This window comes from Aquila chrysaetos, chromosome 5 (genome assembly GCF_900496995.4).
Source record: "Aquila chrysaetos chrysaetos chromosome 5, bAquChr1.4, whole genome shotgun sequence".
Taxonomy (NCBI): domain Eukaryota; kingdom Metazoa; phylum Chordata; class Aves; order Accipitriformes; family Accipitridae; genus Aquila; species Aquila chrysaetos.
In genome coordinates, this window is record NC_044008.1 from 60,068,145 (window position 1) to 60,089,648 (window position 21,504).

Consider the following 21,504-nt stretch of genomic DNA (forward strand, 5'->3'; position numbering starts at 1 on the left):
ATAGCCATAATTATCTTCTTGTTCTACAGTGGGATAACTATTACATTTCTACAAGTCTGTAGCTATTGTAATGACCATTCTTAAGTCAGTAGTCATTGGAAAAATCAGGATTTCTTCTAATTCTGTTCATGGAAAAGTGTTTGACGTTTATAGGTTTATTTCTAGGCATTTATAGGCTATGACAGCAACAGTGCTTCTTAGGATCTTGAGCAGTTCTAGGAAGTTAAGGATGGTCCTCCCAAAAGAAGAGAAGATGAAAAAGGGTATGTTTTAGTAGCTCCTGATCCTTAAGACGGAGCATAACAGAAAACATAGGGTCTTTGCTTAACTGTTTAGTGTTGTATTTCAAAGCCTGCCATCAGAGAGTGACTGGAGTGACACTCTGAGCTGGGGGAAGCTGTGAACCAGACATAATTGATAGAAGAGATGGCGATCAAGCCTGCTTGGCTCAGGTTGTTTTGTTATGGGGATGAATTTGCAGCAAAGAGAAGCACTGCACTCAGCACTGTACCAGAAACAAAACTGAAAGGCAGAATTCACCCCAAAGAGTTGAGTCTTAAAGGCAAACCTGGAAGACAAAGCACAGAAGAAACCCAAAGGAGGAAGCTAGCTTAAATTGGATCGCTTTGGAGAACCTGAAGAGATCTTGTCTTGTCACCTTAATGTTGTTCCCTATTCCAGTGTCTCTTGTAAGCCTGATTTCTTCTATATTATGTAGTTGTTGGTCTTACAAACTAAGCAAACACAGCTATGCCCAAATGGAAGTCTAAAGCAGATCACAACTTTCAGAGAGATGAGTGGCACAATAGAAACGTCTCAGAAAAACTGCACGTGTTATTGCTAGCAGGGCTCCTTGTTCAACACCATACTGATACAGCAGACCATAATGGCTCCTCCTCAGTGACTATGTAAACTCCCACTGATGAGATATTTAGGAAAGTTTGGGGTGATTTTTCAGTGATGCATGGAAATGTAGATACACAGTTCCTATAACTGTGATGTGTCTGTGCAGTAAGTAAGCGTTCAGAGATACTGCACAAACCGAGTAGCCCCTTTAGAACCAACTTGATATGTCTGTAGATTTTTTAGGACAAATACTATCTTGATATTGCGAAAGTTTCTTTTAAGAGTAGTAACCAAAAAAGTTGTTTCACCTCTTTGGGTTTCTCTTGCATGCCTCTCTTACACAAATGCTTCAAGACCTACTCTGCTTTTGTAATGTCTTTCCTCTGAGGATCTGGAAGAAGTTTTTGCTAAGAAAAGAAGTATTTGCTAAGGCTCACAGCCAAATGGCAAGTACCATACTAGGTTTGGGCAGCAGCTGGAACTGCAGAAAGGGCACCATCTCTGCTGTTTTCTGGTTGCTTCTACTCATGCTGTCAGCTTCTTCTCACCACCTTCTCATGACCTTTTCCTGAACTGGTGAGGTTTGAGTATGTCTACTGGTCTATGCCCCATCAGTTCCCCACCTTGCTACAGCTCTGGCTATGCCTTATTTTTCATACTTAGGATAGTTTTCTGCTGCCAGCCAGGCTGAAATTTCATCATAGGTTAGCACAGCTGCCTCAGCTGCAATCTGGCTAAGTCAAGTAACCACGGCACTGAGGAGCTCAAATACTGGGGGCAATACAGGTGCCATGAAAGAGCTTTTGCCCAGCACTGGCGCGTGGTTTACAGTACATGACACGATGGCTTAGACCTTCAGCATTAATGCCGTTACCCAGTCTGATGTGGATATACCTAGTTTATCATGCAGACAAATCAATGATAGTAGTGCATCCATAACCTTTTTGGTAGACCTCCTTCTGAAGGTTGGTAAGGGCAGGATTCATGAAGATTAACCAGAGTGTAGGGAAGCTCATCTGACTATGGCTTCTCTGTAAACCGTGGAGAGAGGTGGGCTTATCCAGAAAGCAGGTCAGAACAGAGCTGCTCTGAATGCCCTTTTGGAGGAGTCTGTGTCAACTCTGAAAACCCTTATCCTTCACTGAAGAGCAGACAAAAAACCTTAAACTAGTTGTATTTTGCTGAAATCTTTTCCAAGGTTCAGATAGCAAATGGGAAAACCTAAAGTCTGGTACAAAGAATTTATCATGGAATATTTATTAGCTATGGCATTATGGCAACAGTAGTACTGTTGTTGGGTCTAATACTGGTACTAGCAAATACTCTAGTAATGCATCAATTGACTTACAAAACAGTGTGGGGAACAAATCCAGTTGATATCGTATGCAATTGAAAGTAGATCTGAAGAAAAGACGAAGTGTCTTTTTGTGGGTGCCATGATCTCTCTCCAGATCCTGCTCACAGGGTCCTAGCTGGGTTTGACACCGATAAGGAAACAAACCTCAGCTATATAACCCAGATTTTACTCTGAGCCAGTTAAGGAAGGACTTTGGGAGTTCAGTGCATGCTCTATAATACCTGTTCATTGCAGATAATTATCAGTAAAGGTCAGTGTCGTTGGCCTCACTATTGAGGCTGAACTGGTTTAATTTAGAGTCCTCAGGAGCTTGGGCATCAAACAGTGTTACTGAGTGGTACAGACAAAAGAGCTTGAGAAATACAGAATTACTCAGAAACGTAGAACAAGGGGTAATTGTTGTGAATGACTCCATTCTAAATACAGCTCTTTGTGTGTTTTCAGAATTACTTTTGCTGACATTTTCCAATTTATACAATAGTAAGAGTTGAGTACTTTTCTCTGTTTAAGAAAATGTGCCCTCCATGCAAATCTATATAACTAGACAAATATTATTTCCTTTCCCAGCTTGCTCTTGGGAGGTTTCCATATCCTCAGGTAAGATTGTTCATTACTGCTGTTTGCCACTGTGACATTCATTCCTATGTATGAAGGTGCAGAGAGCAATTGTGAACATTTGAGCCACATACAAATAAATCTGTCCTGTTAAATTGAAAAGTGGTATCTTGAAGGAGTAATTTAGAAGTCTCTATTGATTTTTTTTTTTTCTTTTTCTCTTCTCCAAACTCTAGATTTTCTTTCCCTGGAGACAATGAAAATTATGATGATGTTAATGATTGTTTTGTTATGAGATTAAAAAATAATCCAGTATGTACAACAGTGCTTTTGAAGCAGGAAGGTGTATCTACTCCTTTTTTATATTTTAATTTTTAACTCCAATTTTGAATAATGGTACGATGGTCTAAAATCTTCTCAAGTCAAAAATATAATGTGAATAGAATACTTAAGGGAGCTCTCCCTCTAAGAGGACCTAATATTAGTATTTTATTTAGATACTGGCATTTTCTAACTTTCCACTGACCTAACTCGGTTTCATTGAAGTTGGTAGTAAAACTATTTCCATCTTCAATGGCAATGGTTAGGCCAGTGCTGAGCCCTGCATTACCACGTAGTATTTTATTTTGTATGCTTGAAAAAACATGAGGCTCTGAACAAAACAACCAATCCAGAAATAGCTTTGATGATTACTTTAAATTCTTATTGCAAGATGGATGTTAGAATTCATAGTAACAAACTATTCTGTAGTTCCCCGAATTATTCTTTCCCGGGAGAGGGGAAAAAGTGAAGTGTCCAGGGACTAAAATGAATTATTTGAATGTGGTTTTTATGTTTTCGTATGTTTTATGAACACTGTTTTCTGCATCTTGGTCTATACAGATCAGAGTGCCTGGAGGCATGTCTGATTTAAAGGTGGTGTTGGTCTGTGCTCTTTAAGCATCTATTAACTTGCTATTATTATGCAAATAACTGTTGTAATACACATACTAATTTATGCATGGTTAGATTATGCAGATGCCTCACAAACATGGTTATTGAATAATAGGCTGGGACTCATTCTCTCTCCCATTTTTATAAGCTGTTTTAAGCAAATTCTCCTGACACTTTTATGGACTTGCAAAGGTTTTGCATATGTAGAAATCTACTGATTTTTCACTTTCTCATCTCCTATGGAAAATGTTTACTGACTGAGAGAGCTGTAGCTGGTTAGCAGAACATACTTTGCGTATTATATCCATATTTTAAAATGTACCCCTCTCCTTTGAAGAGGGGATTGAAAAAGAAGCTCTTGTGTTGAAGTGTCCTCCATACATTGGCGTACTCACTTGTGCTCATTGAGTGTCTTGATGTTCATTGTAGATGGTGTATTATAACACTAAATCGAAGTGACGTGGGATACAATTTCAGATAACCCTCTGTTCACAGGAGTGTTGGAGCTTGGGGAGAGAAGTTAGAGCGCATACATTATGTATGATTCTCGACAAAAATTTGTTTTCTGAATTGGGAGCAAAACATGATTGCTAGTTTAAGATCCTTTTTGCTATTCTAATTAAAAAAGCGGATCGGGTTTGTAAAAGAATATTTGGCAAGTCAGTAGTCCATGAAATTGTATATATTTTTTAATGTAAAACAGTTGAGGAGGTGAAACTTTAAAATGTAGCTATTAAGCTTTTCAAGAAACTGCTTTTCATAAGGATTTTTATGTGAAGAATATGTATTTTAGACAAGTACTTACATAGCTGGTCACAAGAAACCTTAGAAACCTACTCTGATTAGGGGGATAATTAGTGGTTTGGTTTTTTTTTAATGTCTAAATATCTATTTATCTCCCTACATAAGGGCTTGATTCTGCAGTCACTCATTTGAGTAAATCCTCCTCACTTCAGTGGGCTTATTCGAATGAATGAAGCTAATCATATGTGTGTGTGCAGAATTTGTCCCTAAATAACTTGAAGTTACTTCTCTCTCAAGATGGAAAGTATGGATACATGTCTGAGAACACCTGAAATTTCCTGCAAATGAATGTTTGTCTCCAGCTGTAGCAAAAATTTTTTTTTTTTTCCTTTTTCTCTATTTTTAAGACACAGACAAATGGTGTATGTAAATTCAGTTTAAATGAATAAGATTTATAGGGAGAATCATTGCAGTGTGGAAATTCAGGACTCCTGCAAGATGCCAGTAAGACTAAAGGATGATTTTTTTTTTTTTTCTGGCCTTTAGTAGAATATTTTAATGATAGAAGTTAGCACTTCTCATTTTCCACATCTTTTATAAGTATTTATTTTGCTAACACTTATTCGTCACACTATCATTATATAATCTTATGTTCACAATAAAGTCTTATTTTGAAAGCACTTAAGCGTGCGAGCAACTACTCATGTAAGTAAAGTTGAGTATGAGTGTGTTTAGAGTTACTGTAAATTTTTGTTTGTCTTGATATGCAGCTAACTTCATAATCTGTAGCTAACTGCCAAAGGTAGCAATCTGAACAAGGAAATAACAAATAGTACTGATCAGAACAGACTTTTCCACTACAAAAACTTTGCACAGGAAACTCTAATCCTAAAAATGTAGTAAATTTCTAAACCTGTTATGGTTTTCATGGTTTTGTTGTTCGTTTTCCAGGCATGGTGTTGCAATGTGCTATTGCTTGCTTGCAATAGCAATGTAAAACTCCTTTTGGAAGTAGTAGGATATGACACTCACAGGATTTTCTGTAGACATAAACATAAGCGCTTAAGTGTATATTCTTCTCCTGATGTGTTTGCATAACTCTGTTAAAATTAACAGGAATGGTGCATGCACTCACACACACACACACACACAAAATACTCTTTTGAATAAAGTTCTTTCCTATGTAAACATTTAAAAAAGAAAGGAAACCCTTTTCACCAAACCCGCTGGAGTCCATATCCATCCAGCTTTTTCAGTATCTGAAGAAGGCACATAGGGAAAATAAGTTTCAAATTTCTTTTAAAAGTTTAACCTCAATTTATGTGATTTTGATTTTACGTGTCTGTGCAGAAAGAACTATAAAAAAAAAAAACCAAAACCAAAAGGCCATGGTACCTCACAGTATATTTAATTAAATTTTAAGTTGGAACCCCAAAGATGTGCAGTGGCTGAACAAACTGCAAGATGTACAGTTAATCACATAGATTCAAATTCAGTATATTGTATAAAAACATGATGGGGGCAATGACTTGTTTAATGATAATGCAATTTAGGAGAAATGAAAAGAATTGCCCACTAAATAGTCTCGGCTTGTAGTCAAACTTTATACAAAGCATGACGTTAAAAGGATGCCGCATCCATTAGGGAAATATTCCAAAGAAACAGGCAGTACTGAGCTGCCAAGGATTTAATAAGCTATAGGAAAGTGTGGATTATGATGACTGTATTTAAGATATTTTTGCATTTAGAGAAATGTTTTCCTTCATTTGCCTGCAATTCCAGGCCTCCCTTAATAAATTACATGAAAATGACCTGAAGTTTGGGGGGAAAAAAAAAAAACACAACACCCCCCCCCCCCAAAAACCAACCACCCTGTCCCCCGTTCTGCACCCTCCCATCCCACTGCTCCCCCCCCCCCCCCCCAAATCTGAGCAAATACTGCCCCTGGTATTGTAAAGCTTTGAATGTTTTCACACCCCATTAATTTATTACTTCTCTTTCCTCATCTTTAAATTTTTTCTTTTTTTTTTCTTTTTTCTTTTTTTTTTTTTTTTTTTTTTAAATTCAGACTCCCTGCTGCTACAGCGATTTTCATCTTGTTGTTAATTTTCCCTGCTCCATATGGAGCTCCAGACATTTCACCTGGAGGCTGTACTAGATTTTGCTGTAGCGATCGCACTTCCGGAGGCCAAAACTGTCATTTAAGGTTCCTGGTGCATCTGTCTACGCCAGGCTTTTCACTGGCACCGGGAGAGTGTGAATAACAAATTGGATGCACCTGAGATTCAGATGATTAGTGTGTTTTGTGAATCTGGGCGACTTGTAAGCAGATAGCTGTAGGGATGGGGAGGGCTAAAGAGCTACCCTGGGTGAATCTGTGCTCACACCTTGCATTTGGGATGTGCGGGAAAAGCGCGAGCATCCCGGCAGCCTGAACGCGGAGAGTAACAAATATTTCATCCTGCCTTGTCATTGATTAGAAAAGAGCCTTTAATTTCATTTCACCCCATGTTGTGATTAATTTGCATTCTTTGTCAGAAGTTAATGGAGTTTTTTATGGTTCACTCTGAAATCCTTGAAGACATCAGAGTTGATCTGATGTTTATACAACCGCCAGCGGAATTTTTTCATTTGATTGATGGAGAGCTTGATGTTATTCCAAACGGCTTTTTAAGCTGTTTTTAAGAATTATTTGAATGAAATGCAAGCAAGATATTGTTATAACGATCAAGATTATCTGTTAAAAATCTGTTTCAAATAAAGAACATGATAAGTAGAAAAAAAGATCAAAAAGACATGAGAAATGATGAATACAGAAGATGGTATTTGTTAAAATAGATAATCCAAGGATTCAAATAAGTTATTTTAAAATGTAGTGAAAGTGAGAGAGACCTCAATTTAAGGGTTGGGGTTTTTTTAATATAAAGAGTTTATTTTTGCAGCATGATAAATAATGGGAATGAATTAGTAAAGAATTTAGTTACAGTTAGATTTTCTCCTTCATTTTTTTATGCTCCCAGCTTTTTCACCTTCGTTTTACCAGCAGCACGAGCACAGAGCGTTGGTGTCTCTAACTCGGAGAGACAAGACTGTCAGGCCTGTTAGTTCAACAAAATGATGACATATTACTTGTCTCAAGGAAGAGGCATTCTTAAATCCCACTGCAAAGAAAACATAAGTGGATAATAGGAAATTTTATAGCCCAAGAAAGCGCTCACTATAGACTTGCCATTGGTTTGCTTTATAAGAAAATATACAGGGGGGGGAAAAAAACCTCAGTGAAAGAAAACGGCTTTTTGCTCCTCCTGTTAGGGAAAGGTTTGTACTTTTACCAAACCCCAGCATATCAAAAGCATCGGAGAGATGATGCAGAATATGCTGCGTATGCTGGGCCAGATCCTCAGCTGGAGCAAATCAGTTCTGCTGCTCCGGGGAGATCAGGGGACAATGCAGACTTACACCAGCTTTGGGACACGGCTCTTCTTTTCAGCAGGAAAAGCTTTTGCAATTTTTTTTCTTTTTTTTTTTTTTTTTTTTTAATTTCTGATACCAAAGCTGGGGGTTTTTTGCAAGATTTTGTTTTTATCCTTTCATCAGCAAATTCTACCCTCGCTGTGATTTCTGCAAGTAAGATTTAATTATAGGTCAAAAAGCTACTGTGCAAGCGCTTCCATTTAAAACAGATTAATTTATTTGCTGTATCTTAGTTTGCTAAATAATTGCATGGTTTTAAATGAAGCTGCTGCTTTCTGATCCCTGTATTAACATGGTCTAAGATTCTTTTTGTTATATGTAATCCATACTATTGACCAAATTTGGCCTGGTTTCATTTAAATGTAAGCAGGTTGTCAAGGAAAAAAATATTTAGTTTAACTTGGCATGTAAAATAGCCATTTTACTGTTGTTTTTTCAATTGACAGAAACATCCTTTAAGCATTCATTTATTTTGTGAGAATAAATTGAGGGTTGGTTACAGCAAGTAAGAAAGAAAGAAATGTTTTTCTTCCACATATATCATTATATCTAACCATTTAAAAGACATTAAACACTGTTCAAATGCTAATGCAAAAATAGTGAATTAAACTATTGTATAATATCTTAAATATGATAGATTTGTGCAAATATTTTTGCTTTTATAATATATTCCAGAAATCACTGACAATATTTTAAGTCATTTGCTATTATTTTAAACTCTTACCAATTTCTTAACATAGGTTTCACTACATATATCATTCGTGAGATAATATACTTCAGATACATTTTGCTTTATTTTTTTTTCTCCTTAGCCAGAAATAAGTTTGAACTTAAATTTGATTTGTCTATTAGAAAGTTGCTGTAAAATTTTAATTTAGTTTTAGTTTTTCCAGAGGTGTTTTCTTTTTTGAAAATGGATAGATTTTAGAAAAAAAAATCAGTTAGGAATCTGAAGTATAAAGACAAATTTATATGATTTTATTTTAATCTTCGTGTCTGTTTTTTTTTTTTTTTTAATGTAAAATTGGTGGTTGAATAATATGGTCAAGATTGGAAATACAGGTAACTAGTAAATCCTGATTTTATAATATGTTTTTGTATGGTTTGAATAGATTTTAAGAGTGGATTATTAGCTTATGATCTTGAAAGACTGATTTTTTTTTTTTTTTTTTCTTTCTAACCCTAACAATTTCAGGCAGTCTGAGGGACCAGAGGTTAGGCTGTGTTTTGTGACCAGCATTCCAGGAAGTGTTCTGTTCCCCTGTCTTGTGTAAAACCTCATACCTGGTCGTGCTGACATCAGCCTCAAACCTGTGAAAAGTTCAATTTACTTTTACAAAGTGGGAAAATTAACTACTACAGATAATCACCCATGGGTGCATCTTTGGGGTCAGGATGTAAGTTTGTGTCTTCCAGTTAGTTACGGCATTGTCACCGTTCACAACCTGTGTTGAATAAGAAAATGGCTTAATGCAACGAGCCCTTTTGTTGCTCTGTGCAGTTATTATCTCGCCTTCACAGCGCAGGACTGACTGTGCCGAGACCTTTGTGACTGCGGAAGTTGAGCGAGATCCTGAAACGAAATGATGTTTGTTGCTGTGAGAGCTACTTATTGGGGGCGGGGGAGAAACATGCAGGAGGAAATACTGAAATCTCTTCAGAGAGATTTTTGCAAATATAGAAGGATCTCTTGCATGAGTTGGTGCTTCTGTGGAATGGGAGATGTTGCTGTGGTGCTTGGAAGGAAAGGTCCCTCCCAGTTACAGTTCCTGCAGTGGATGCTTTTGAGTGACTTGCCTGAATGAAAATTTAAACCTGGGAGATCGGCTCTCCCTAGGAAGAAAGCTAGCAGTAGGAGGATTGATTTGTTTGGTTCGTTGTTTTAGGTTGCCATTTGCAAACTGTCAGCAAATATTGGATTTACTGAAAATTTACATCTTCTGTGCTCTGAACAGGCTCTCTTGGCTGGGATAAGGAGGAGGCATGGTTCCTCCCAAGTCACCGAACTGGAGACGAAGGGACAAGGGTACAGTGGATCCCTGCTCCGTTTTACCCATTTCCTTACCAAGGGTGCACCTGTAAGAGCTCAGAAATGAATTGTGGCTCTTGGCCTGTTTGAGGAGCGAGGGTACCTGCTCCTCATGGGTCTGTGACGTTGTGAGGCACTTCTGGAGATGGTCCCAACGTTTGCTCTTCCCTAAGTTCATGGACTGGCAATGCCAGAGGCTAAAGACTGTGTTTCCAGCGTGACCTGTAGGAGCACACAGCATGCACGACCATCTCATCCTCCTGGGCTGGGTGATGGTTGCTCAACATAGTGAGGAGCTCCAAAGGCCAGAATAAGAGTGAATGATTTTGAGGTGTAGGCAAGGGTTTCCCTTCCATGGCAGCCGTTCTTCTGCCAGCCCCGTGGAACCATGGGTTTAATTTGTGAGAGAGTGCAATGGTACCTGCAGTGGGCAGTCGAATTGACATAGGAGAGGATGCTCATTGCATAGAGTGGTGCCTCAACCTGCTCAGCACCTCAGTTTAGTTAGAAAACTCCACTCATATACCCAAGTTGTTGTTGCTTTGGGTTGTTTCCTTTCAGATGTCCCTAGAATTGTGTCATCTGTAGCAATCACAATTGATTTTGCAGCTTGTCGGGAGAAAGCTCAGGATTTTTCTAGATGCCTTCCAGTGACGGGTTATAGTAACTGTCATTTTTACCTGTTTCTTATCAAGCTGGAAGGGACTTGCAGTGGTGTGCTTATGAGGAGGGACAATCCTGACAGATATTATCTGCTGTTGAAGGGCAACGCTCCGGTATTAGAGGCTCTTTTGTTTCCTTAGATGATTTGTTCCTCTGCTTTATTATTAGAAAGGTTTTCCTCGCTGCAGGGTATAGTGGTAGTTGTGTGCATAACGAACATGGAGGAGAGATGCAGGAGGGTTGTTGGTTATGTCATCCTTGCTCTGCCTTTAGTCTGAAGGCGCTCGTTCTTTCAGTCTCTCTTTTCTAGATTTCTGGCTGTTCTTGTGGTTTTTCTTCGAACTTTCTCCAGCTGGCCCACAGCTCCCTGGGGGAGCGCACAGGCTCAGGCACAGCTCTCCAGTGCTGCATGGAGAAAAGATAACCTTGTGTGTCTTCAGACTGTACTCCTCCCTCGGCATCCCACTGTGGTGTTTGTCCTTTGGGGTTTTTCGGAGGAGGGGGGTAGCATCATGACATTATTCCTGCTCAGTTGTGATCGGTTTTCCTCTTCTGTAGTGTCCTCTAGGTTCTCCTGGTATTCCTCTCTCTTACCACGGTGGTCATTTCACTAAACTTGATAAACATGGGTGACATTAAGCAAGAACTGGTTAGAACTAAACCCTGTTCCTTTATTTGGTTTCTGGCTGACCACCCTTTGTTCTACTTATTGCACTTTTTGTGATGCTTAAAACAAGGTCTTAAACAGCAGTTTGCTAAATATACTGTCTTTCCTAAGAGTTGCTTGTCCCACATTCCTGCTGACTGAGGAATGTGTTATCATGAGCATCCTGGTCCTACTCCAGCGTAGTGCTTATTGTTGGCTTCTCACACTCCCTCCATAATTTCAACAGTGTGTAGTTTTTCATGCCCGCTTTTTTGAATTGTGTTACTAAACTCTGGGAAACAGATTTCTGTGAGAAGTGGCTGCAGTTCAATGGTGGATGAAATAATCTCTTTATATAAATTTGTTTGTAGACCTCTGGGAAAACCAGCGTAATATAATTGTAAGAATATATTTAATATTAAGCTTGTTGTGAATTGTCTTTTTTTATTATCTTGAAATTATTTTTATTCTTTTTTTGTCCTCTGGTTTGTGACAGTGATTGAAGTTTGCCTTTTGCAAAATCCACAGATTGGGATTGGGGGGGCTGTTGAGAATGTCAGGAACAAGTTAGGGGGGTCAGTCTTACTGGCTGTGGTGCTTTGACTTCTTTCAGCAGTACAACCATTCAATTTTGCCAGACTTTGTAACGTATGTCTGAAGATCATGCTTTCATTCCAGAGGAAGAATAAAACCCATGGTGGTGAACACCACATGGAAATGCAGTACACTTACATATTTCTCTTCCGTTTATATCAGGGCAGAGACAAAGCAAGTGTGCATTGGTCATTTGTCAATAGGAGACAATATTTGTAGTTTCAGCTGTTCAATAAAACTTTAAGCCTAATTTGTAAAGATTAAAAATAAGCTATATATACTTTTTAAATCCACATTTTCCAGGATTAGGAAAATAAATGTTCTACTGTGAAGCCTCCCTTAAAAATCATAACTGTATGATTTGTTGGTATATGTATTTTTCTATTAAAAAAAAAAAATCACTAGCTTGAAAAGCAGTATATATGTAAAGAGAAAATTTGTTAACTGATATGGGAAGATCTAACCCTGGGTCACCTGCAAATCTCTCAAACAAGAGCTGCAGGGCAAGTCCTAATTCCAGAGAGTAAAAGCGAAAATTAAAGCTATAGCTAGTGACTCCTGTAAGTTACCCGGGGTGGATTCATTTGAGTTTCGTTGATTGTGCTTGTGAATATAATGTGAAAGGGATGGTAGAGGTCTTCTCAGCCACTTCCCGTCCAAAGTATCTCCATGGAGACAGAAATATAACCTGATGGTCTGTCAAAAGTTGCTTTTCATAACCAGAGGCATTCATTAAATAGTAGATGAAGCAGGAGGCAAACTTTTGCATTTTTAACCAACCTAAAAAAAATGCCATTTGGAGAATGTGCTTTATGGAGTAGTTTATCCAGATACCACTGATATTTCATGACCTGAGAAACAGACTGTTAATGTGATAGATTTATTTATCGTTTGCCCTGCTGCTTCAAATTATAAACTATCGCATGCAGTAAGTACAGAAAAAAACACAGCAAATACAATACAGATTCAAAAATTTCAACTAGCTGACCTAATTCTGCAAATTCACACAATTTTGGTTGCATATGAAAAGCTTACAAAACCTTCTGACCAACTGGGTTTTCCAGCGATGAGCAGGTCAGGGACTTACATGCGTTCTTCTGGCGTGTCTGAGGGAGCGTGTTGGCGGTGAAAGGCTTTTCTGAGATGAGATTGATGTTTTAATGAGTGCATCAAAGCGTTCCTCGATACTCTTAAAATGCATTGTCTTCCTTTCAAGCAGGGTTTTCAGTTGTGTCACTGCAACCATTTCACTATTTGAAATTCTTCATGGAAAGTATAAAAACAAGACAGTGCCGGTCTCCTTCCTGATCCCCAAGTTTTCTGAGCATTGCACAGGGTAGCGACATGCCACATGCTCAGACTTTTGAGCTGTGGCCACTGCGCTTGGATCCCTCGAGACGAACCTGCCTCCTAGACTTCTTGTCTCCCAGTAGTGCGTGAAAACCAGACGGTTAGGGGAAGAAAAAAAGGAGCATGGGTGAACAGGAAAATAAAACATTTTATGTTGAGTACTTTTAAAACTGTTCTTAATGTGCTATAAAACTGGATGCCTCACTTTTTCATGAACTGTGTGCAAAAGGAGAAGCACTGACTGTAAAGTTGTCCTCAGTTAGGTTTGGTTTATAGTTGCAGAGGCTGCCCAATAATGTTATCTTGGAAGAGGTAAACAACATAGTTTTAACAGTGAAAAATATGCCTAATATAAATACAGCTAAGTTCATTGCTGTTCAGAACTTGAAAAATACGACTGTAACGTTGCATTTTCTAGTGGAGTTAACAGAGGAGCACAGTGCAGCCTTACAAGCAATATATCCGAGACAGAGAAAATAGGTAATACATCTAACTGGGGAGTCTCTGTGGCATTCTCATAGAGGAAGGCACAGTAGCTTTATTTAATTGAGAAAATGAATCAATTACAATGATGTTGCATCATCAAATGCAAGGGAAATAGCAGATATGTCATTACATTGGGTAACAGTGTTAAAAAGTAATTGAGTGTCTTAAGCATTTTGAATCAATTCCAGGTACTGGCACAGCTACCTTAATGCAAAATTTATGAAGATGATCTCAAAATAATATGTTGCCATCAAAATTGTGTAATAAAACCCTGTAACAATGTGCGTGTGAGCGAGGACACGTCTCTCCCTCTTGCAGAAGCTGGGCCTGCTGCTCCAGCAGAGAGTTGCAGTGTCACAGGAAGAATTCTGTAATACTTCGATTTGTGTTGCTTTATTTTTCATTAGAAGCACTGAGCGCTTTTATTAGAAATAATTTTTTAAATCTTGTTCTGAAATGGGATGTAATCATATCTGTGTCAAGGCTACTGTGTATGATCCCACCTCTATTCCTTTTCATGACAAGACCTATTTTTCCGGTAAGGAAATGTGACTGATACTCTGTTTGGATGAAAAACTGAATTGCCTGTTCATGTGCGCTAATCTGAAGGAGCTCCAAATCATCACTATTGAATAAGCTGAGTCTATTTTGTCATTTAGCATCTGGAAGTGAAGTACGAAAAAAAGACTTTTTATACCCACAGAATATTTTGCTTATTAGCAATAATGCAAAACAGCAAATTTATTCTGTTGAATTGTAATAGATTGACATTGACCATTACAAAATATAATGGGCTACTGCTATCTCTTTTATTATTTTCTTTTCTTCCTTGGAAAAAATAGAATTATACGCAGAAACTTTATGTGTGTATTTGTGCGCTACCAATACAATAATGAAAGACTTCATGTGCATAATACCAGCTATTTTCTTGGTGCTAGTTTTCAACCTCCTCTATATTACATTTTACTACCTGTAAAGTATTACTAGAGGATCCTGCCTCTGGCTGGGTATTGGGGGAGAGCGCTTCCAAAGCTGATGGCAGCCCTACAACATTCATCATCATGGCACTATACAACAGAGAATATTAAATGTAAGGGGCAAGCCAAATAAACTGTTAGAACAGAAGACAACATTGTCACTAAGGACTGCATTCTGTTTGCATCGCGAGCATGTTGGGTTGCAAGCAACTTTGTGTCTATTTAGGAAAAATACGCCATTAATTATCCATACCCATTAGAAATGGTATGCATATACAAATTATCAGAATACCAGCATCCCTAAATTCAGTCAGATGTTTTGCATTAAGTACCTGCTCTGTGCTTTGTATTTAATCATTCGTATTGTAATTCTGCCTTTGTTTCTTTTTGTAATCAAAAGGTGCTTTGCCAGTATGGGCCAGAATATTTTGTAGCTCTCTCTAAGCAATTGAATGGTCTGTTACTACAAACTATTAATTAATTTCCCAACCAAACTGATGTTAAGAAATTTAAGAAAGACTCAGAGGTGACTGATAACAAGTCTTTGCCATTTAAAACAATGCAAAGTTCGTCAAACTTTCCAGCCTCACAGATGGCAATGCTCTACTTCTAGTCAAAGTAAAACTGGGTTGGAATATATAAGAAACTTGGGTAAAAGTGGAGTATTAAAGGCTTTCCTGAGCAGCGGTAGATACTTCAACCACATAATTAAAGTTTTCTTCACAAAAAAAGGATTGTGAGCAGACTCTGGCAGTAATCCAAAATTCTAATTTCTGACTATGATTTAATTTCAATTTTAAATAAATCGGTTTTTAATTTAAAAAGAGTGAGCTTCATAACATTAGCAATGATTGCAACATTAAGCCCAGTGTTCACAATCTAGCAATATAAAACATTATTTATATCTGAATCGTAAACAGCCTTTTGAAATGGATTATGGTTTTTCTTCCTATTCTAATACAACCTGGAGGGTACTAAAAAGTGTTGTGTGAAATTAACATTCTGCTGACTTTCGCCTATAAATGAGAAGCGAGCTATTAACATTTGTGTATTTTCATTATGTAAATTGTGTTAACACATGCCCACAAATTGCCACCAGCGATGCAATAATTTTCTCTCAGTGATCATAATGTGTCCAAGTGAGTCATTTTGATTATGACATGCTAATTACATATTGCCTTTTTTCAGATTCAGAAAAACCAGGGATCTTTAATGGTAAGCTTTATGAGTTCAGAAAAAAATTCACTTTTCTTTTTCCTGATGGCTGCTTCCTCTGCATGCTTGAATGCCTTGTTTTAAACTTAGCAAATTGCATTTTGAAGAAAATGCAAACCTTTAACTGCCTGTATTAGATTAGGTACCATTAGAAATAATAGAACATCCTGAGCATCAATGTTTTTATAAGAGTTTGCTGCTGTTGATTAATCTTGCTATATTTTATTGCATTAATGATTTTTTCTTTCCACTCCACTGTAAAGATATTGCATATAGGCTAATACTTTTTCCTCTCTTCTTTCCATTGCAGCCTCTCCAGTTATTGCAGTGCATTGTTGATGAGGTGAGTCGTCGTCTTATGTGCTTTCACTCCTAAAGTCATTCCTAATGGAGTGGAAAGCTTATATTTTGTTTCCTAATGAAGCACAATGCCCAACATCCTCAGAGCACAAGTTGCCTTGTGCAGCTTGGAGCTGTCGAACATGAACTGGCCTTGTCCCACTTTCTGCTGTTTTTCTACTCTTAACATTGAGTCTTTGAAAGACTTGCTCGTCTCAAAGGCTAGTCCTTTTAGCTATTTAGGCCCTAAAGCCTCAACCTCATCGTGTGAGTTGATCCTCTGCGTTTGCCAGATGAGTTGGAACAGAGACATTCAAGTGGGAGCAGACTTTATAGTGGGCATATTTAATGCGGCTTAGATAGGCAAAAATGGTGTTTTGACAAGGAGAGAAAACCAAAGTGTGAGCAGGAAAGCATCTGAATGTCATCTAATCATTTTTATTTAATCAGAAGGGCAAAATAAAAAGCTGAGATGCCGGAGATCCAGCTGTGAACAGCAGACTGAATTGCAGTGGAGACTGAATTGCAGTGGCTAACGTCACATTTCTCAATTGAAACAATTCTTTGCAGCTCCCGTCTTCCTTCCCAAACTGAGGTGTAAGCAGGGGTCCCAACTCTTGACAGTAAGGCAATAGCCATGGGCAGTCTGCTGTCAATTTTGCTTTGTTTTTAATGTTTAGCAAAATGATGATGACGATAATTGGGAAGTTTGAACAAGAAAAAAAAATAACTTTTTAAAGACTTGACTCAACCTCTAGCAGAAAGTCATTGCTGGCTCCTCACGTTGGAGTCGTTGGGTGTTGACGTGTCCATTTAGACCATTCAGCTGCTTCCAACCTGTCCTGTGTAACATGTTTGTTTAGCTTGAGGTAAGCTCACAGCCAGTGTGATGCCCCAGTACTCTTATCTTGGTTGTATCTCCATCTGTTAACTGCTACTTATGAACTGCTAAACCTGCTGCTCTTACCTGTGGTGAATGCTTTTGTCCTTTTATTAGAGAATGACAGTGGCTTAGCTGAACTTCTTTTTAAAAGTGACATTTGGGCCTTGAGGGATGCAGTTAAATTAAAATGAACAAGTGTCCTTTGTGTAAAGGAAAAAAGTTCTCCCAGTCCTCCAGCAGTGCTAGCTCTTCTACCTGGCTCTTTATGGTGGTCTGGTTCTTTGGGAGGTTTTTAGGCAATTCTGTTTCTTTCATCTTTTTCATCCATTGTTACTCCTGTTACGTACATCTTTGGTCGAGGTGTGGAAATTCCATAGCACCGATGCTGTATATACCAGAAGCAAAAGGCCATCTCTATCCTAAAGAAGTTAAGTTAAAGGTGCTTGTATTTATACTTGTGTTTTGCTACTGCTTGACAAATTACCTCTAAATAGGTTGGTACCAGTGCCTAAATCTAAGCTTACTGTTCTAAAACACAACTCTAAAGATCTGCAGATTATGGTAGACCTTCTTGCAGCTTTCACGTCTTTTCCTCAAGATCAGAATTGCTCCAGTCTTCTTACAAAAACTTTAACCAAGGAACTTTGTACGGACTGTAAACATCTGAGTGCTGAGCTAGCTTTAACGTTAGCATTTTGTTATTTACTTGTTCTAACTCACTTTATGTTCTGCAGTATGCCATGGAGCCATCATTCTCCTGAGGTGGTGGTTCAGAGCGCACTGTGCTCGTGGGCACGTTAAGACTTCAGGTTACAGAGCATAGCTCAGCTGAAAGTTCTTTAAGTGCAACTCGCTTTGTTTTGCAACACACTCGATGTCTAAATGGAAGTTGCATGCCATAACATTTAGAGCCTGGAGGGAAGAGGAGAATGGATTGGCTCTGTAGTGTTATTTGCTCGGTACGTGTGTATTGTTAGGGGGTCATTTAATAAGATATATAGCGTTTAGATAGTGGCTGCCACACCTGGAAGTGCAAATTCTTGGCATGACGGTGTCTTGGAGGACATTTATATTAAGGCTTATTCTGTTCTAGCTGATGGGTAGCATTGACTTTAACAGATCCTCCTGCCACCCCCAGCCCTGTCCTGTGTACAAAGACCTCAAAGCAAAATGTGTTTAACTTGTGACTATGGTTTTTTCCTCCTCACTTTGTCTTCCGTAAGATGTGCCTCCTGGGGAATAACAGAGGGACCTGCTTATTTGGCTAATATGCACTCTTCCTTCTACACAAGGACCTTTTGAGAGGGAAAATCTCTTTACTCTCTGGTACTGTACAGCTGTTATTGCTACCATGAATATTAAGGATTAGAAATGCTTAGTGTTGTAAGACTGATTATTTTGGGTCAAATTTTCCCCTTGGCTGTAAGGAGGTCCTAAAACTCACAGGAGGTGGGAGCCAAGCCTCTCCCCTGCAGCTGTGCTGTACAGCCTGAACCCATGGGAACCCCCAGATACTGGTGCAGAATTCCCCACCTACCTTAATGACGATCAGAACAGCAAGGAGTGACGATCGGTAGCTCGCCTATTCCTGCAAACAGATAGGGCACAGCAGTGCTCCCATAATGGCAAAGCTTCTGGATGAGCCATAGTGTCATAGGATATGGGAGGAACAGATCTGCAAGGGTGGGATCGAGCTGCCTCAAGGATCTTCGGTCCCCGTGTAGCTTCATGCCACAGTAACAATTTGCTGATGTTGTTGCAGTTGAAAACTCTGGGTCTTTTTTCCCTCAAGTCCCTTAGTGTGTCTTTTTGTGTGACAGACAATGGTTTGGGCTTTTGGCTCCTAAAATTGCGATTAAACAGTGCTGTGGAAGAGAGTGTTTCTTGAAATTGGGTCTTTGCTGGCAGCATGCTTACCCCAGTCTTTCCCCCTGGACCCAGCTAAAAACTCCAGAGCCTGATATGGGAGAACCTGGAAGATTTTAAAATGATGAAATGGAGACCTTGACTCTTTATAATAGTTGCTTATTATATTGGTAGTCATTGGGTTTTGTAGAACTGTTCCATGTTCCACCAAAACACAGCAGGAATCCAAAAGTTAATGTTCTGTTCATTCATAATCATTAGTTTGTAGGATTTATTGATGGCTGAACTAGTTAAGAGGTTGCTTCTCTGTTACGTAGGTATCATGGACTTCTCTCAAACTCTCTAAGGTGGTGCACTATGGAATAAAAACAGTCCATGGGAGTTTTTAGATGTCCTGCAGTAGTGAGATTTTTGGAGCTGTTTTTAAATTCTTAGTGAAATATGTGAGACGTAGCAGGTCACTTTGGCAGGTTAAAAAGTCCATTTGTTAATTTTCTAGGACTTAAATTTACTTGCAGAAATTCTGCAGAATGAGTAAGTGATTTGAGAAGCAGGATAATTGTAACAAAAAATGTCAGGCACTGTTCTTCTTCTCAAATCACAGTAAACTATGCCTGACATTTTGTTGTTGTTGTTAAATTATGTTATTGGGCTTTTAATGGCATTGGTTCTGGGACTATTTTTTTAATGTCAAAATTAGTGAGGAGCATTGTGTGAATAGGAGAGATGCCTGCCAGGACCTTTATTTTTTAACATGTGGTAACTTATAGTGAAATCTGATCCAGCTACAAATAAGACACGCTCATTTAAGCAACAGTCCTAATCGTAGCAGCATCTCCCACCATGATAAGACTCCTGCTTCTGGTGCAAAGATGAGGATAGAGTAGTTGTTAATGTAGTTCATCCTGCAACACAGCCAGCAATAAAGGCAGTCTGCTGTTATTTGAGAGCAGAGAGTAATTTAATATTCTAGCACTCAACTTAGTTTGTCTCCAACTCACCGAAATGTTATATGGAAAGCACCGAGCAGTGCAGATGAATCCCTACTGAGAAGGACACGCATCGCTTGCTGTGCGCGCAGTCTTTCCAGAAACACTCCAACATGAAGGAGAATGGAGTCCTGCTGGAAGCAGGAGCCATTGCCTGGCTTGGAAGATGTCCTAGATGTGGCCCTATGTTTCATGATCATGCAGCCAAAGAATTTGCAATGCAATCTACTCAGCAATGGGATTATGCTTCAAAAGCACTAGGTGCGTTTAAAAAAAAAAAGTTTTTGTCATCAGAATCTGTTCCAGATGATAATTTAGAAATACAAACAACAGACCCCCAGAATAATACCATTAATGTTGCAGACCCCAGAAATGATGCATTGGAGAAATGCAAGCCACCCAATTTCACTTCGTAGGTTGACTCAGAAACCTAAAGACTGCAATAAAATCAGTATGCCTTTTAACCTTTCTTGCTGCTGATGGTCTCAGAATGCCTCCTGTGATTTTTTTTTTTTTTTTTTTTTTTAGCTGACAAAAAAGTCTTTACTGTTCCCTGCTCAGCTTCCAAATCTCCAGCAACCTCCCAGACAACCTACACGGTCCAGTTAAGTGTTCTCTTTGCTGATGTCTGCAAGAGTCACTCAATAAATCAAATTCCACTCAAGCAGAGATTATGAGAACCGTAGCCTTGATTATAACTATGCATTTTCCTTTTAATGCACTAGAAAATTTTCCATTTAAAAGGTAAATGAGGGTGTTCTGAATTTTCAGTTTGGTAAGCCATGGGTTACTAGGTTCTGTGACTGCAGCAAAACGGGGGGTTAGGTTTTCAGGAAAATCAGAGCTCTGATCATAGCGTATTTTTGCATTCCTGCCAGTCAGTTGAGAAGTGGCATTGTTTTCAGGATTCTTCCAACCTCTAGTTACTTATTTCCCTGTTATCTTGATGTCAAAATGTATTACATAGGAAATTACTGTTTAGTTACTTCCTCAGCTGTTTTCCAGACACAGTATTTCTAAAACCTTCTAAAAATGTCATTTTTCCTGATTGCTAGTCAGATCAGCATTTAGTAAAACACCTAGATGATTGCAGTTTGTGTATGAATATCCCAAAAGGCCAAACCTGACAGCTCTGTGTTTTTCAGCATGTCAGCTTCCCATCCTTTCAGTCGTGTGGTTTTTGGCTTTAGAGTTCTCTGCTCTGCATCCAGAGAAGGTTGGAGAGACAAAACTTGCACTATGGAATGCCTCCAGTAGGCAGTCCTCCTGACTTAAGCAAGTCTTTTAAATTTTCCTTAAGCTCTCCAGGGCTATTTTGTTTGACCTTTATTTAGTTAGAGTATCCCTTCTAGGAAAGCAATTATTGCCAGCCCCTTGGGTGGTTGCTGTAAACTGGGTTTTGCTGTACTGGAGCATTTGTGGTCACAAGCTCTGTAGTTAAGCATCAGCTCTAGTTTCTAACCCTTTCTTCTTCATAACCTGAAATAAATTAATTTTGGTTTCAAAGTTTCCATAGTTTGTCTCAGTGTAACAGTGACTTAGGTGTTGGGTTTGGCTT

At 38.7% G+C, this 21,504-nt stretch overlaps 1 protein-coding gene across 4 annotated transcripts in view; it reads left to right on the forward strand.

Moving 5' to 3' along the window:
• MAP2K5 (mitogen-activated protein kinase kinase 5) overlaps positions 1-21,504 on the forward strand; it is a 141,528-nt gene that overhangs the window by 84,847 nt on the left and 35,177 nt on the right. For all 4 annotated transcript variants that reach the window (XM_030012951.1, XM_030012952.1, XM_041123748.1 and 1 more), the window contains 3 exons: positions 2,771-2,800; positions 15,843-15,869; positions 16,180-16,212. In XM_030012951.1, the coding sequence (XP_029868811.1) occupies positions 2,771-2,800; positions 15,843-15,869; positions 16,180-16,212 (90 nt within the window). The remainder of the gene's footprint in view (positions 1-2,770; positions 2,801-15,842; positions 15,870-16,179; positions 16,213-21,504) is intronic.